The sequence below is a fragment of the Micropterus salmoides genome, unplaced genomic scaffold (assembly GCF_014851395.1).
Source record: "Micropterus salmoides isolate LMB-PRFRI ecotype aquatic unplaced genomic scaffold, ASM1485139v1 Ms_hic_scaffold_20, whole genome shotgun sequence".
NCBI classification, from domain to species: Eukaryota; Metazoa; Chordata; class Actinopteri; order Centrarchiformes; family Centrarchidae; genus Micropterus; species Micropterus salmoides.
Genome location: NW_024041151.1, coordinates 19,672,271 through 19,688,657, shown reverse-complemented (window position 1 = coordinate 19,688,657; position 16,387 = coordinate 19,672,271). Strand labels below are relative to the sequence as shown.

Genomic DNA, 16,387 nt, shown 5'->3' with positions numbered 1-16,387 from the left:
TTTTGCACTACATCACATTGTATATTTACCTCCAATCTTAAAGATCAATCATCATAAGGACCGTGGTTGTATACATGAAAAACATCGGGATTGTTAGACATGTTGGCACCTTTTGAATGTCTGTGGCTATGGAGCCTGATTTCTTTTGCAGAAAGTTTCAGCCATTGTGATGTTTTTCCACTTAATGAATTCTTCTCACTTTTTCTTACCATAAAATGTATTCCTGCACTCGCTCACTTGATTTTAAACACAATCACATTGACTGGAGTGTATTGATAATGCATTAGGGAGATTGTGGCATTTAATTCAGATAAATGTTGTGCCCAACTTCAAACACAAGTGCTTTCCACTTGACACTGAAGTCAAACTAAGGCAGGTCTGTAAAAAAAAAACACATGGGCTTTTAACCCATGTGAGATATGCAAGTATGTCTCTGGCAATGAAGGAATCATTTCAGATATGTCTGCAGCGTAGCTTGATCTAGATCTCACAAGGTGAATTATAATTACTGGTATCTATAATAAGTGTCTCTCCCTTGAAATGCAAATGATATCAGTGAATGTAAAAGGTTAATTGTACTACTGAAGGCAGACATGGTTTCATTGTTTACTGTTTAATCAGTTTAGGTTGAAAACACTTGTGTCACTGAGTACCGACTTTGGTATGTTCCTCAGGTGGTCTGTGGAAAGGTTTAATCATTCTGAATGAAAACATGGCAGATTAGGTGAACAGACTCAAGAGCAGACTCAGGGCAGGTTTAAATCCAGGAATTTAAAGTTTATTGAAAAGGTGTATGAGAGCAGAGCAGACCAGGGAATGGGGACCAGCAAGTAGATTTCCTGGCATGCAGTGATCCTGAGCACAGAGAGACAAGGTAAGTGATCTCACAACAAACAAATAGAATATACGACTTGAGATTTGTAGGCCGCAGTGCAAATACCACAGAGGTAAGCTGACGATCTGGCGACAAGTGAGGTGAAGAACCGGGTGGCACCGTGCAGGGGAACGAAGGCAGAGTTGATAAGGGGTAATGGGTACTTATTTTTGACGGTGATGTTGTTCAGCCCACAGTAATCTATACAAGGACGCAGGGTGCCATCTTTCTTCCCCACAAAGAAAAATCCTGCGCCAACAGGTGAGGGAGAGACTGATGATGCCAGCTGCTAATGAATCATGAATGCATTTCTCCATGGATTCTCTTTCAGGACGAGACAGGTTATATAATCTACTGGTTGGGAGGGGGGGCTCCAGAGAGTAGGTCTATGGCACAGTCGTATGGTCTGTGTGGTGGTAAGGTGAGGGCTAAATCCTTACTAAAAACCCTAGCCAAGTCATGATAAACCTCTGGGATGGTGGACAGATCAGTGACTGAGGGACCTGAGTTTGAGGCAGAACTCTCAACAGGAGGTAAGGTGGACTGAAGGCAGGAGGAATGCCAGTAAGGGGGGGGGGGGGCTGAGTGGAAGGGAGCTGTTCTCCCTGCGTCACTCCCGCAGGCGGTTGTCTAACCCAATAGCAAGAGAAACCAGAGAGTCAAAGTCAGGGGTCTCATCGCGTGCAGCCAGCTCGTCCTTTCGCGGTTCACTCAAGGCATTCTGAACTACCCCACGTAACACCTCATTGTTCCACCCAGAATCTGCTGCCAGCGTGCGGAACTCCACAGAAAATTCAGCAGCTCCCTGACACAGCTGTACACAAGCGTCTAGCAGCATTCCCTCTGTAGTCTGAGTGGTGAAACACTTGCTTCAACAGATTAACAAACTCATAAGTGTGATTAGGAACTGGATTATTGGCATGTGTAGCTTCCGCCCAGGCCAGGGTTCTCCACCTTAACAATCCCATGATGTAACATACCTTTGACTGATCAGATGAAAAGGTCCGCGGTCGCTGCGTGAACACAGTTGAGCACTGGAGAAGGAAAACCCAGCATTTATCTAGGTCGCCAGAGAACGGTTCTGGATCAGGTACATAGGATTCCAGGGGGGGTGGAGGTGCTGGAGGGTTAGGCTGAAAGGGAGCCGCTACTGAAACAGGTGGAGAGATTTGTGTGGTTAATGAGACTACTTGAGCAGTTAATTGAGAAATTTGATTCACCATGGCTTGATAGCTGTCCAGGAGCGCCCGGAGCATCGGTTCATGCTGTCCTAGCAGTTGTCCTTGGCTGGAAAGCACCATGTGGACATTGGAGGGAGCGGGGTCAGAGTCCACTGAGTCCATGCTTGTGGCCAGATCATTCTGTTATGGCAGATTAGGTGAACGGACTCAAGAGCAGACTCAGGGCAGGTTTAAATCCAGGAATTTAAAGTTTATTGAAAAGGGGTGTGAGAGCAGACCAGGGAATGGGGACCAGCAAGTGGATTTCCAGGCGGAGGGGGACAGGAGAGTCAAACGTAGCAAAGAAAAACTCCCGCACACTGTCTAACTTGCAAATTACATATATTGACACAATGTTTCGGTACTTCAGATTCTTCTGAGGGTTCCTCTGTCCAACCCTTAACAATCCTGTATACGTATGAATATGCACACATATTATCAGGACCATTAAACATTGTGTCCTGTTGATTGTGTCCATTCATAAATGTATGCACTGCTACAACTTATTTGTTGCACATATATAATAATGTGAACATTTTAACATTTATGGTGATTTTTTTCCTCTTGTTCTAGAAGTTTTATAAATTTCATTGTTGTTTCACAATTACATTATTGCTGTTTTGTTGGACCTATTGTTTTTTGGGTCATAGATCATATGCATTAGGTTTTGTCCTCTATTTATCTAGCATTATGTTTTTTTGTCTCTTGATATATAAGGCACCATTAAGATTTGCGAGTATGTCTATTGTTGTGAACCAACGGTGTGGATTTGTGCATTTTATATCAAATAAAATTGGACTACTCCAAATTCTTTCTCTCTCCCTGGGAGAAAGAAAAGGAGGGGTGAGATATTAACTCAACAGACAGCCGAAGCGACTCCAAGGAAGAGGTGAAAGGTTTCTTTCCCTAAGTGCTGTTTCTGGGCAGTCTGATTGTAAAACTTTTTAAACCTTTTTACCTGACATTCAAAATATGTCAATGAGATAAATTTAGTGTGACCAAACAAAATGGCACTGAAGGTTGTTTTGAACATTCCACTTTGGTTATGAAACAAAAGGGACAAGGAGCTTTGATGTTACACTCCCACGGCAAGTGAATGGGACACAAGAAAGCCTCAGTGTTAAGATCCTGTCCTCAGCTGATGACGCGATAACGCGATGCCTGACTGTTAAAATGACAAAGGAACACTGAACAGAAATTAGCGTTTTCCTGAACAGCCTATCACAATTCTTCGTTAGAGAGGGCAGGAAACCCTAAACTGCCCCCGCACACGTAACCATGGCAACTGACCTTGCTCTTTGTTTAATTACCTCACATCAAAGGATATTCTCCTCTTCACGCCCAGGTGTGAGGAACTCCAGGACACCCAGGGACAGCCCTAAATTCCTTTGTGTAAACAGAGTACTGTCTCCTCAAAACTCAAAGCATTTACTTGTTTAATTACATTTTTCAGTCACTCAACTAGGTCTCCCCATTCCATTTTAGTAGTTATGTTACCATGTTGTTGTTGTTGCTATTTGTTGTTGAAAAGAATTTAAATTAGTTAATTTTGCAGTGTTTTAATTTTCAGCAAGGTTAATGACATTCCTTAATTTTATGTGTAACCAATGCTTGTTCCCAACACTTTCTGACAATTCCTTTAGAAATGATGATAAAGAAATGTCATCCTATACTCGATTCATTTTCCAGCTTGAATTTAAGGTTAAAAATAACTAAATTCCCCAGCTCCTAAGAAGATCGTTTTAGGTATTAATCAGAGCTATCGTCATGTAACCCCAGCTCCCCCAAGTGGACAAAATAAGTATTACAGGCCATCATCTGAAATGCCGGTAATGTATAAATATCACTCTGTATTTTTCATGTCCAATAATCTAATGCCATTCGTGTATCTTGCTTATATTCTCTAAGAATTTGTAACAGCCAATATATCCAGAAAGCTAGTTAAGTTCCTCTCATCTGATGTGATTCCTATGAAATGCTAACCTTTTAAGGTCTAACTACTAAACTAATTGTTTGCTTTTTATCAAGTGCTTAAAACTAAGAACGGTATACCCGTTTGATAATTAAGGTTTGATTGTGGGAAGATATTTGATTACAATACGCGCAAATAGATTCACTTGTCCTCTGTTTTGTTCCTGGCTCTCCAACTGAGCTTCGGCACGCGCCCAGCGTGCCCCTCTCTGGCAACGCCCTAAGAGTTTGGCCCAGTGCAACAAAGCCCTTTGTTCGTTTTCAAACCACACGCGAAGCGCCACTACATCGATCTTTCCCTCGTGTAACAGCAACTTTACTTGCCTTTTATTTTCTTTGGTTTTTGTTTTGTTAAAGTTATCAGTCCGTTATGTTACACTAGTTTTAATTCAAGAACGACCAAGTTCTTTTTAAGCCTTATCCATTGAACTAACTTCCACTGATCCCTCCTCGGACCCACCCACATGGGCCCGCCAGCAGTAACAAAGGACGACCAAACTGCTAACCTGAACCAGGGTTAGCCCCCACTGCAAGTTTCTTCAATAAGCCGACAAAAGACGGACCTCAGGAGCAATTCCCTGGCAGAAAAAGCGGCCGGCCAACGGTTTTAAGCTGTCCTAACCGAGAACGCACGGATCTCTGCCAGTGTGAGGCCATTGACCAGCACCCGGCTGGGAGAAGCGACACGCAGTAAGACCAAAACCCTGCACTCTGTGGCCAGTGATGTCCCATAGTAACTCTTAAAACTCATAGCTTGCGTTCATTAGCTGCCCGTATGAGTCAAATACTCCCCCAATAGAAACCGACATTCTCATTGTTTAGCCATTGTTTATTTCTTTGATGTATTTAACCGCATTTTTATATCACCTTAGTTAGTTAATAAACTCCACTGTAATCAAGGAATTGTGTGTGTATTCCTACTGTCTCCAAGTCCCTGTCATGAGAATTTCCCCCTTCGATATGAGATTGACGGACTGATTTAAGATAATTGAGCGATTGTTAACTAACTGATCACTAGTGAATAATTGTCTAATTATTAGCCATACTCAGGGAATCCCGAGACCCTGGGCGGACAGAATATCGGGTGTTGCCCCGCGAGAGATTTATGCATTAACATTTTCTGAATATTAAAATTCATAATTTGGTATTAATTCTCATAAATTTATTAAAACAATGTAGACATGCTACACTATTTATGAGTGCATTTTATGATATTGTTTTGATATACATTCAGTATACAGAAATCTACATTCATCTCATGGAAATATGAATGAATGTTTTGTTAATGGCTGTAGGGGATTGGTGTAGACAAATAAGTCACCTCCTACAAAAGATGGCTTCCCACTATGTAACACCAATTGCCTGATGAAGGTCTAGTACCAAAATGTTGTGTCAATATATATATAATTTGCAAGTTAGACAGTGTGTGGGACATTTTCTTTGCTAAGAAGAAATGTTGAAAGAAGAAATAGTGTATTTTATTTGCTCTCAATTGATTTAGTATTATTTGTATTTGGAAGCCCATACTGAATGTCTTAAAAGACCAAGCTGTTTTTGTAGATAGACAATAGACAATTTAGGAAAGTGTTGAATGTACAGCATTGTCTTATCTTTGTAGCAGCCAATGGTTTCCAGTCATTTAGGCCATTCTAGATAATAAACTACTGTGAATCTACCTGTTATCTTATGTTCTCCTAATGTGAAGTATTAATGTAGTTGCAAGCGGGGACTGATTTCAACAATATAGTGCTGACCTAGCTACTGAGAGTTGGCAAACAGCACTGCCTCTATGAACTATGGTATCAGACAGTCAAACCTAGAAGACACACAGTGACCAAATATGCACATTGTGAAAATGATTATGTGACCTGAAGATCACCTTTATTAAAAAATAGAAGGAGTCCTGTCTCTATCATGAAAGAAACATAGTGCTAATAGAGTATATGACCTAATGTCTTAAGGCTTTGAATACAAAACACATTGGGAGTTTTATTTTTGATAAAACTGTTCTGAATTACAATGGACTTGGAAGTGAGAATTAAAAGAAAGCCAGTGATTTCATAGTGTCACTGAGGTATCAGAAGAGAGGAGACTGGCCATAGAATTTGATCATTAATACTGGGCTGCAAGTTCAATTGTGTATCAGGAGAAAAGAATGAATACTTTAAAGTGTTCTCTTTCTGACAATAGATGGCTACTTCCATGCAAAACACATTTTGAGAGACACAATCTCGGCAACATTGGACTGTATGTGATATTGTTGGTTGCACCAGACTAGATCCAGGTGCAAATGGGATTTTGTGGGTTCAGGTAGTGAAAGTCCTCTGAGATCTGGACAGAAATAATACAAGACAAGACTCTGACAGCTTTGAGAAAAAGAAGAGGGAGGGCTGGAAGGGGTCTTTAATTGCTCTCTGGGGGTGGAATGAAGCAACCTGTAAATCTGTAAACTCTGGAAGTGGTATAAGGAAGAGACTTGACATGTCTGGTGGGGGACTCATACGACTGTGGATGTAGGTTGAAGGCAGGACCTGCAATCTCTCTAATGTGGTGGAGGAGAGACACGACATCTCTGAAAATTGGACAAAGGACTCTGATAAACGGGAGGAGAAGGGATCTGACTACTTCCAGATAATCAAGGAAAGGAGTCTTGACATCTCTGAGAGGAGAAGAGTAGAAAGTCTGGACATGTGTTAGTATGTAGTCAGGGTTAAGATGAGTTAAGCTGATTGTTGATCTACTTGAGGGATGCAAAAAATGCTCCAGACATCTTGTGTAGAGTTTGGTAAGGGGTTTATAGATTGCACATCCTGGTATCTTTAGAGGAGATAGACACAGTACATTTTTTTCATGGTTGGAAGTTAGCTTCTTCTTAGCTTTTTCTGCTAAGAGAAGGTAATGCATGGTTTCTTTAACTTTACACTTACCCAGGGGTGGAAATTAACACCCAAAATGTGGATAGATTTTTTGTTTGGTGGCTAAATGTTGGAAGGCTACCCACATTGTATAAAATGTATTCAGTACGGTATCGCCATACAATATCTATTTAATGGTAGCTAACAGTAGCCTGGCATTCTTGTTTGTTGTGTCACAGTTAAATGGGTTCCCGCTGTACATTTCAGGTGACTTGTGCTTGATTGGCGTAGATTTGGTGGGAGGAGGATTAAGTTGAATGATTAAGAAGCATCTAGTAAGTTTATAAAAAAATTTACTGTTATGTTTTAAGTACACTTAATAGCAATAAAATACTTCAATCTGGCGTCTTCTTTAAGTTTGTATTGTATTATCTCAAGTCAAAGTACTAAAACAAATGTATACATGTGTTCTGTTCTCGCTAAGTGTTATCCCCACAAACGTATACTCAGCTATACAGACAGCTAAACATTCTCTTAATCAAACTTCAAGCAATTGGCTGATGTGTTGGTTTTGGCAGTTTAATCAGGTTTTAGTGTAAAACTGTAGACAAAGAGCAAAAAGGATACACAAATTAAATCACACAAAGCCTTTTTTAAGAGCTATATGATATATTACAACACCATATATAAACAGGAGGACCAATGTTATTTGGCCAAGTACAAAGAGTAATACAAAGCAAACCCACTTGCTATATGCCAGCATAACAAACAAACTCATGTGGCTGTCAGGCAAAATCTGGAGAGGAAGTGAAGCACTTTTTCGTTTCTGCAGTTAAAGGTTCAGTGTGTAATATTTCTCAGGATTTATTGACAGCATTGCAATATAATATCTATAACTATGTTTTCAGTGTTGTCTAAAGACCTTACATAATGAACCATTGTGTTTTTATTACCTTAGAATGAGCCATTTATATGTACATAACTGCAGGCACCCCCTTCTGGTGGTCGCAGTATTGTGTCGTCATGTTTCTACAATAGCCGACAACGGACAAACAGCGCTACAGAGCGTGTTGAGTCATCACAGGATTCTTCTTCTGCTTGTATAATCCGGCAGTGTACATTAAATGCATCCATAGAAGAAGAGGGAATAATAATAATAATATGCGGTCTGAGTTGTCTTCTGGTTTATTAGAAGTAAGAAGAGAAGTGACAATTGGACAAATAAACGAGCACACATGTTTTAGCACGAGAGCCGACAGTAAACTGGCCATAATCACAGACAGACCTGGTGTGTTTCTCCTGTCCACTTCTGCAAAATAAGTAGTTGGATTAATTTCATGTGGCCTTGTTATTTTCTTGTTGTTTTTTTGGGGGGGTTTGGCTTTTCCAGTTACGTTAGCGAGACAATCAGCTGATCAGTAAGGCAACGTTAGCTTACAGCATGGAATCATCAGCCAGCTAAACTTTTACTGCTCTGGTAGAAAAAACATGTAGTTGGATTAATTTCATTTAGTTATTCTCCATTGCTCTGCTTTGGCTTGTGGTGTAAAATATATAATTGGCTTAATTTCATGGATTGAATCTCTCTCTCCACCGCTCTGTTGTGGCTTTGTCGGTTACGTTCGTGAGACAATCAGATGATCAATAAAACGTAGCTTCCAGCATGAAAGCTCAGATCAGCCAGCTAAATTTTTACTGCGCTGGTAGCAAAAAATATGCAGTTGGATTGTAATTTAATGTAGTTATTCTACAGTGCTCTGTTATGGCTTTGCAATGTGGACAGAAATGTGCCCTTACCTTCCTGAGACAAAGCGCTGATGAATATTACTGGCAATAAAACAGTAACAGCATGGAAGCTCAGATCAGCAGCTAAACTTCTGTTGAATACTGCCTTGGTGTAAAACATGTATTTATATTACTGCCAATAGTGACACATAACATGACCGAGTGCCTATCAAGTGACCAATAATGAATACTTCCCGAATTTGCATTTTAAAAGTTTTTTTTTTTTTTGGATAGAGCTTTGCCACTGTGCACACAAATGTGTAATTTGTACTTTCACATGCTAAATGCCCATTAAAGACGTCGCGCCGTTTTGCCAAACTCAAATTATGGCAATTAATACTACTTTGTGTTTCTGTTGTATTTTAATAAATTAAGACATTATGGTAAGATTTTCAGATTGCTTATCTAATTAATTAAGCAAAGCGAGAGGAGCCTTGATCCTCCCCTGACAATGCCTTTGTAAACTTCATGCATTACGTGGTTTATAATGGACTGTGGTGCAGAAACAGTGAGGCTTACATTTCCTGTTATCGGTCAGTGGTCTTACTTGATGCACTAGATGTGATAGTTTTTGAGATATTCTTTATTTACTTTGGTATGTTAGTCCAGATGAACCAACCCTCCCAAGATGTAACAAAAAGTATGATTACAGTGCAGTAAAATAATGTATTACAGGACTATGACACATCATGTACACCTCATTTCTTGGTTTAGCTGTTGTTTAAAAGTAACAATAATATTCACAATAAAATATGCTTTTATTGAATAATCAAGTAAATATAATTTCTTAATATATCAATGTAAAGAAACCTGATTTCTTGACTGGCAACTCTGCTATCTAACAGAGGACATCTTTTTTCCTGTCTCAGGCACCGTAGCGATACAACTTGCTTGGATAGGGGACGGGGGAGCAATTCGCAACTCTCACCACTAGATGCCACTAAAACTTACACACTGAACCTTTAAAGAGACAGTTCACCAAACAACCTCTAGGGGTAACAAAGCAGTGCAAAAAAAAAAAAATGCTTGGTCCCATTGGCAGGTGAGCCAAAAAGTTCATTTTCACCCTTGCACTTACCCACTTGCTTATATTTCAGTAGCTTTAGTTCCTAGTTAGCAAAGTGTGTAGCATGTTTTGAATTCAGCATGACTTTTGATTTTAATATACAGATGTCACTCATCTATAATGCAATGCAACTAAATGTCCAAAGGTGGAGGTAAATGAAGTATGAAAATGATGCTGGTTTTAGAATACCCTCTGGCTACCAGGGGTGCAGCTGCCAACTTTACATATGTAGCCAGACTCTTGCATAATTCAACTTAAAGCAGTGATTTTGCCCATGAAGCATTTCTACCAAGCCAGTATCAGTGTTATTGCTTATTTTGCTTTCCCTATCTGTGTGTGCATGATTCATTGTTATTGTGAAAATCTCTGATTCACAATTACCACCAGTCTGCCTTTTAAACCTTTGCCCTCATCTCAGAGATAAGGTTAAACCATATTTCCCTTCATTGAAACTAAACTAATTCTAGCGGTTTAACATTCAAGGATATGAGTTTCACTGTGTAGGAAGCAAAAGGGAAAATGAAAAGGGGCAAACCAAAGGGAAGAAAACAGGGGAAAGGGTGTGTACAAATGAGGCAATGATCATTGCTGACACACATTATGGATGGTAAATGCGGCCATGAGGGGGCGGCTGGAGGAGAGACGCAAGCCCTAATTGGAGCAGATGGGAGGAATTCTCATCTCATAACAATATCACAACTATTTACATGCTTACACCTCTGGCAACTGAGGTGGAGAATGTATTAGAAGGATGGAGATTATTTGTTTGCATGTGAGTTTAGAAGTGTTTTATGTTAGTATGTGTTTGTTCAAACATGTTTCTTTAACTATGCAGAGTTCTTGTGTTTGCGGTCTCCATTAGTCTCCCGAGTTTATAATATAGAAGAAGTGCAATTTCTCATTCCTTTTGCATAAACAAGTGCTGGGAGACTGTCTTCCCAAGAAAACGGTCCACAGAGGAGGTTGGGGTGGATGGATGAGTCAACAAACCGTCTGCTTTGCCATGGGAGAGGAGATTGTTCTTGGTGTCCTACCAATAATAAAACCTACCAATAATAAAACTTGGTTTCTTTTAACCTTGATTGTTGCCTAACCTAATACCAAGTAGGTATTATTGGAACCATGACATTGAAGATCCCCAAACAATGTAATCATTTTAAACCAAACCAACATTAATGAGGTACCTGTTCTATTGCCCAGAAATGACCAAACCTTACCCACAGCATTGTCAAATACTAAAACCGGTTTATTTTTCCAGTCGTGACTGTTATGGTTTTGGAAGACACAAATTATGCTGTCAGATGAGAAAAGTCTTCTATGTTTCATTATGGAGGTTGGTTACAAACAACTATTTTGTTGTTAATTTGGAGGACTTTGAGTAAAGGAAGAGGTTGATATTTGAAATAAATCAATGTACTCTGAGAATATGTATTTTTGAGTTTTCTTTAAGACTCAGTTTCATAGTGCACTTTAAGGTCACATTTCATTAAAGCAATAAGCAAATGTGTGCCTGGATAACTATTTTTGTTTTGCGCACCACTGGGACCCAGGGAGTATGGCTAAATTCAAAGAAGGAATTACAAAAGGCATTTCTTGACAAACTTCCATTCAGAGGTCTCCTGGGATAGGACAGCTTATCATCTACAGGGACATCATTTTCAAAAACAGTGGCCACTAGCAAACTGGCTCTTAATTCACAGTAACAATGTCATCTCAGACCTATCATGGTTTGCAAATGTTTGCATGTGTTGCAGGTGCTGTCCCCTCTGACATCATCGGTGCTGGCTGAGAGGAGCATCAGAGTGCTGGATGATAAAGTGAGTGTGACAGAGCTGGGGGTGCAGTTGGTGTCTGGACTTTCTCTGTCTCTACAGCTCAGCCCAGGAAGCAACAGGGCCATCGTCGCCACTGCAACTACACAGGAAGTCATTGAATCACTCAAACAGGTATGAATCCAAGACATCCAAATATGTTGCAGCATGTCACATTATTAATAATTCTTTAACCTACCACAAGAGGAGGGAAAGTCTAATCTTTAGTGTATTATCACTGTACTGTGCATTATATTTGGTCTACAAGGCTAAATAAGACTTATTATAGAGTCTACTGTATAATGTGCATTGTAATTTTTCTTTTATATAATTAATTCACTCTTGATATAGTTAAGCCATCTCTTTGATTTGCATATCGAATCACTGAACAGCTCTGTTATTCTTGTAATTATATTTTCAAATGGAAAACAGCTACCGACTCTTCCCTTGGAGAGAAAAGAATATTTGGCTTTCAGGAGAATAGTTTCAAATTCACTCTAGTGTTTCTATGAGCCTTTCTACTTTAATTAAGACTCACATTTGCTTCCACCGTGCTCTTCTGTTATTTTCCAGTCATTCTTATGCATTAGCTGCAAATGTTCATATTGCCGTTTTAGGAGTTATTTTCTGGTTATTTTTGGGGGTATTTGGGTTACTGCTGTTGTACTGATACCACTTTGTGTGTATTTTCTTAGGAGTCCCTCATTAGTGCTTGGCTACAGTTCAGCGATGGATCCATGACTCCTCTAGATAACTACAATGCTGCCCATTTTAACCTGGCAGCCACCTCTTTGGATGAACAGGTGGTGGTGGTGCAGCGCAGTGTGGCATGGAAGTGGCCCATCGTTGTTGCCAAGGGTGAAGGTCAGGGTTTGCTTGTACGTGTTGAAATGAGCCCATCAGAAGTGTGCCAGAAGGGAAAACGACATACTATCTTAGCCACTGGAATGGCAAACATACAAGTAAGGTTTGGTCAGCAAGAGGAGCAATACAGACAACCAGGAGACCGGCGAACACGCCCTGATCCTCCATATTATGGTGGATCTATCTCTGACATGGAAACTGGGTTAATCAACCGTGGAGCCACTACCATCAGAGGCCATGTCCCAGTGAGACCTAATGGAGGCCGTCTGTCAGCGGACAGCGGGGCAAGGGTCCCAAGTGAATTCTCTGAATATCCAGACAAAGCAGAGCTGCCTCGTAGCCGCAGCACTGATGAGGACTTGTTACCATCCCGTCGAGGCCTGACAGACCTGGAGATTGGTATGTATGCTCTACTGGGAGTCTTCTGCCTAGCCATCCTGGTTTTTCTTATTAACTGCATCTCTTATGCATATAAGTACCGTAGCAAGCAGCTGTCCCTGGAAGCCCCAGAAGCAATGCCCCATGCCCACGACTGGGTTTGGCTGGGTCAAGAGGAGGGGCTATGTCTGCAGCAACAGCAAGACGAACTGGGTGGAATCCTAGAGGAAGGTAGTCAACTATTAAATGGAGGTGTCCAGCGTGGTAATAATGGTGTTGGAGGCTGTAGTTCGAGCGGGAGGGATCACAGGAATGAATCGCTCAACTCACCCACCACCAAAAGAAAGAGGGTGAAGTTCACTACTTTTTCCAACATCAAGTCCAGTAATGGATGTCCTGTGCTCAGCCCATTAGCACTAGTGCAAACCAGTGAGATAAAATGGGTATGTCCGGACATCGAGCTTGGGGACTCAAAGGATCTTAGGAACTACATGGAAAAGCTTAATGAGAATGCAATTAAGAACATTGCATAGGGTGTACTGGGGTGTATCTTCAATGAACTAAAGAGAAACTCACCTGAATGCCTTCAGAATAAGGAGGAAATGAGGGTTGGGGGGAGGAAAGGAAAAAGGAAATGAATAAAGGGTGCAGAAACAGTTTGGGGCTGCTGTTAAACTGTACCTCACCATAACAACAGGATAGTGCGTTCAGCCTCTGTTGTTTCCACGAAAGTACTCAGAAAGAATAAAGCAACGGATTACAACGAGACACGATTTGCCACGACACCACAGCATAGTTATGAAGGGGAAAATGTGAACTTGATATTGTTGCTTAACTTAAATGTGTGTTGTTTGTCTTTAATTGAGATTCAGTTTCCTTTTCTATGCGCCATGTACTTTGTTTTATGTTTCTTTTTATAAATCATCATGTTTTAATGTTGTATTTGTTGTACTTTCTGGTGCTTTGTTGCTTTTTTTAAGAGTTGCTGTTTGCTCTGTGCCACGTCAGCAATTATAGATTCTATGGGAGAGGAGTGAAAAGCAATTTTGTATTGTATATAAATCCAGAGTTTGATTAGAAGGTATTATATGTATAGTAACATTTTGTAAAGTGCTGTTTGGTTTGGGTTTGGGTTTGTTTGTAGTTTAGTTTTTGTTTTGTTTTGTCTCCAGAAACCAGATCCATGCATGATGTTATTAAAGAGGAGGCATGTGTGTCTGATCTGGTACCTGAAATGAGAGTGTGTAGATAACTTAATACCAATATCTCTGGAGACATGTCAGTTTAATATTATTGTATTCATTCATCATGGAGCTGAGTTTTGGGTTGATTTCAGTATGTTGATATTAGTTTAAAAGTTTTGCTAGCCCATACATTTTCCCTTCTTATGTTAATGTTTGATCTGAGAATCAGTTGCATACTACACATAAAGTTGACTTTTTACACTACTTTAAATCTTGATATGGCCTGAAATTACAATTAGAAAATAAATTAGTTACATTCAACAGATTCAACAAAACACTGATCACCATGAAGAGAATCAATAGACAATCACATAAATAACGGATGGATCAATCCCTTCATTTATAATGTTCCATAAAAATCAGTCCAGTTGACAATTTGTATGCCTGAATTAGGTGGAGATCATAAACACACATCATTTCTTAAACTATTGTATATGAGATTTTGGATCCCATAAAAAGACTCTCGGCAGTGAATGAATAAATGATCACAAACTGTGAAATGAAAGCCCCAAGTCTGACCTATTCTTCTTTTTGTCATATGTCAGTATTGGTCAAGTCCATTGTTTTCTATCTCTGTTTTAAAATTGGCTGCTGGACTAATTAAAATTGAAGGTGACTCTTCTCCATCGTGCTGCTGTGTGATTCATTGGTTTGACTGTTGTATTCTCTCTGTTCGACTAGTGTTGCTCATCCAACTGGTTTATGCGAGTATACAGACAGTGGCTTCATCAAATATCAAAATGAAGTGCCTGTTGTTGACAGTCAGTGCAGCTGCCAGCTGAAGCAGGAGAGATAAGATATCTTGCACCTATCATCCCACCACTCAAAACCATCAATACATTCAGATATCCATGTATCTTCTTCACCCAATGTATGAGTGTTAGGTATTTATCTGTGAAAGACAAAATGGTCAGGTAAAAGATATATTTTCTGCTAAAATAATGGTGAACACAGGTAATAATTTACTAAGTTGTTGTATCCACCCTGACATTAGAATTAGATTTTAAAAAAAGTTTAAAAAAAGGCAAAAGCAAATGTCTTATAATGATAAAAATTCACAAGTGTGTACTGAATAAAGAAAGGCTTCTTATAGGGGCCAGGTCACTGTGCCAACATAGGTGCTATTAATGCACAAAAAAACCTTAAAGTTGCCATCCCAGATACTAAATGATAATACAGTGGAAAAAAAGAGGCAGTGGGTTGGAAACAGACAACTACTTAAATATAAGAAGTCAAATTCATTACTAGAAAAAGTAATGCTGTATCCAGTAGAGGCAAAGTTTAGCAACACTCTATCATCCGCATTAACAACCATGTAATTATACCAGTATCAGTACCAGTGAGTATCATTTGTGTATCATAATAAGCTGTTAAAAAGGTTCTAGGCCAAGTGCACCACAGCCCTAAAAAGCTTTTAACTCTCTTAGACAATCAGCATTTTTAAGAGGATCGCAGACATGCTCTACTTTCTAAAAGGGCAACCTAATTAGAGAATACTTTATTCAGTCTTGTTACATGTTAATGTGGCATTTCCTATGCAATTTGTCTTGCCCACTTACTGTACCTATGCATCTACTCAGATATAATTTGCACCCTAATTAAAACAAACCCAAGGACCTGTGCATTGACGACATTCCCAGGTCCCAAGTCTACGCATTGTAAACATTTTATTTAAAAGACAGAGCACTGTGATAGTGATGCTTTTTGGATGAAGTCAATAAATCTCAGTAGATGAGCAAAATAAAAGCCTGTGCAATATCCAAATGAACATGCATCTCTAACGTGCATCTCTACAAGGTCTTGCTACTACTACTTCCTGCTTTGCTACAATGCAGATGCTTTTTTTTTTTTTGCTCTGCTTTGTTTTCATCTAGCTTTTTTTTTAACTGCAGGTAAATCATCTGGAGGATATTTTTTTTGTTTGAATCTTCATTGGGAGGTAGGGCTGGACAATACAACAATAACAATACTTAACAATTTTTTTTCAATAACAATATAACAATAAATATTAAACTGTTTGATTTTATTCACTTGAATCATACACAAATTAGGACTACTTAATTTTAATCATGCATATTTGTTGACAAAGATTTTATCATAATTGTTTTGAATGTTCTGCCTCAGATTTGTGAAGTGATCCACTGCAGAAATTGATATTTATCGTGATAATTATCAATATTCAAAATTTTTAATCATGATAACATTTTTGGCCATATCGTCCAGCCCTATTGGGAGGGTAATTTATGACTGAAACTCAGGGTCGCGATCATCAACTTTCATTAAGAAGAAACTCATCCGCATTAAGAAGTGCACATTCCG

At 39.5% G+C, this 16,387-nt stretch overlaps 1 protein-coding gene across 1 annotated transcript in view; it reads left to right on the top strand.

The window, feature by feature from the left end:
- si:dkey-112m2.1 (transmembrane protein 132C) overlaps positions 1–14,692 on the top strand; it is a 163,291-nt gene extending 148,599 nt beyond the window's left edge. The window contains exons 9-10 of the mRNA XM_038734596.1: positions 11,526–11,717; positions 12,278–14,692. Coding sequence (XP_038590524.1) covers positions 11,526–11,717; positions 12,278–13,357 — 1,272 coding nt within the window. The 3' untranslated portion in view covers positions 13,358–14,692. The remainder of the gene's footprint in view (positions 1–11,525; positions 11,718–12,277) is intronic.
- Positions 14,693–16,387: the final 1,695 nt, after the last annotated feature.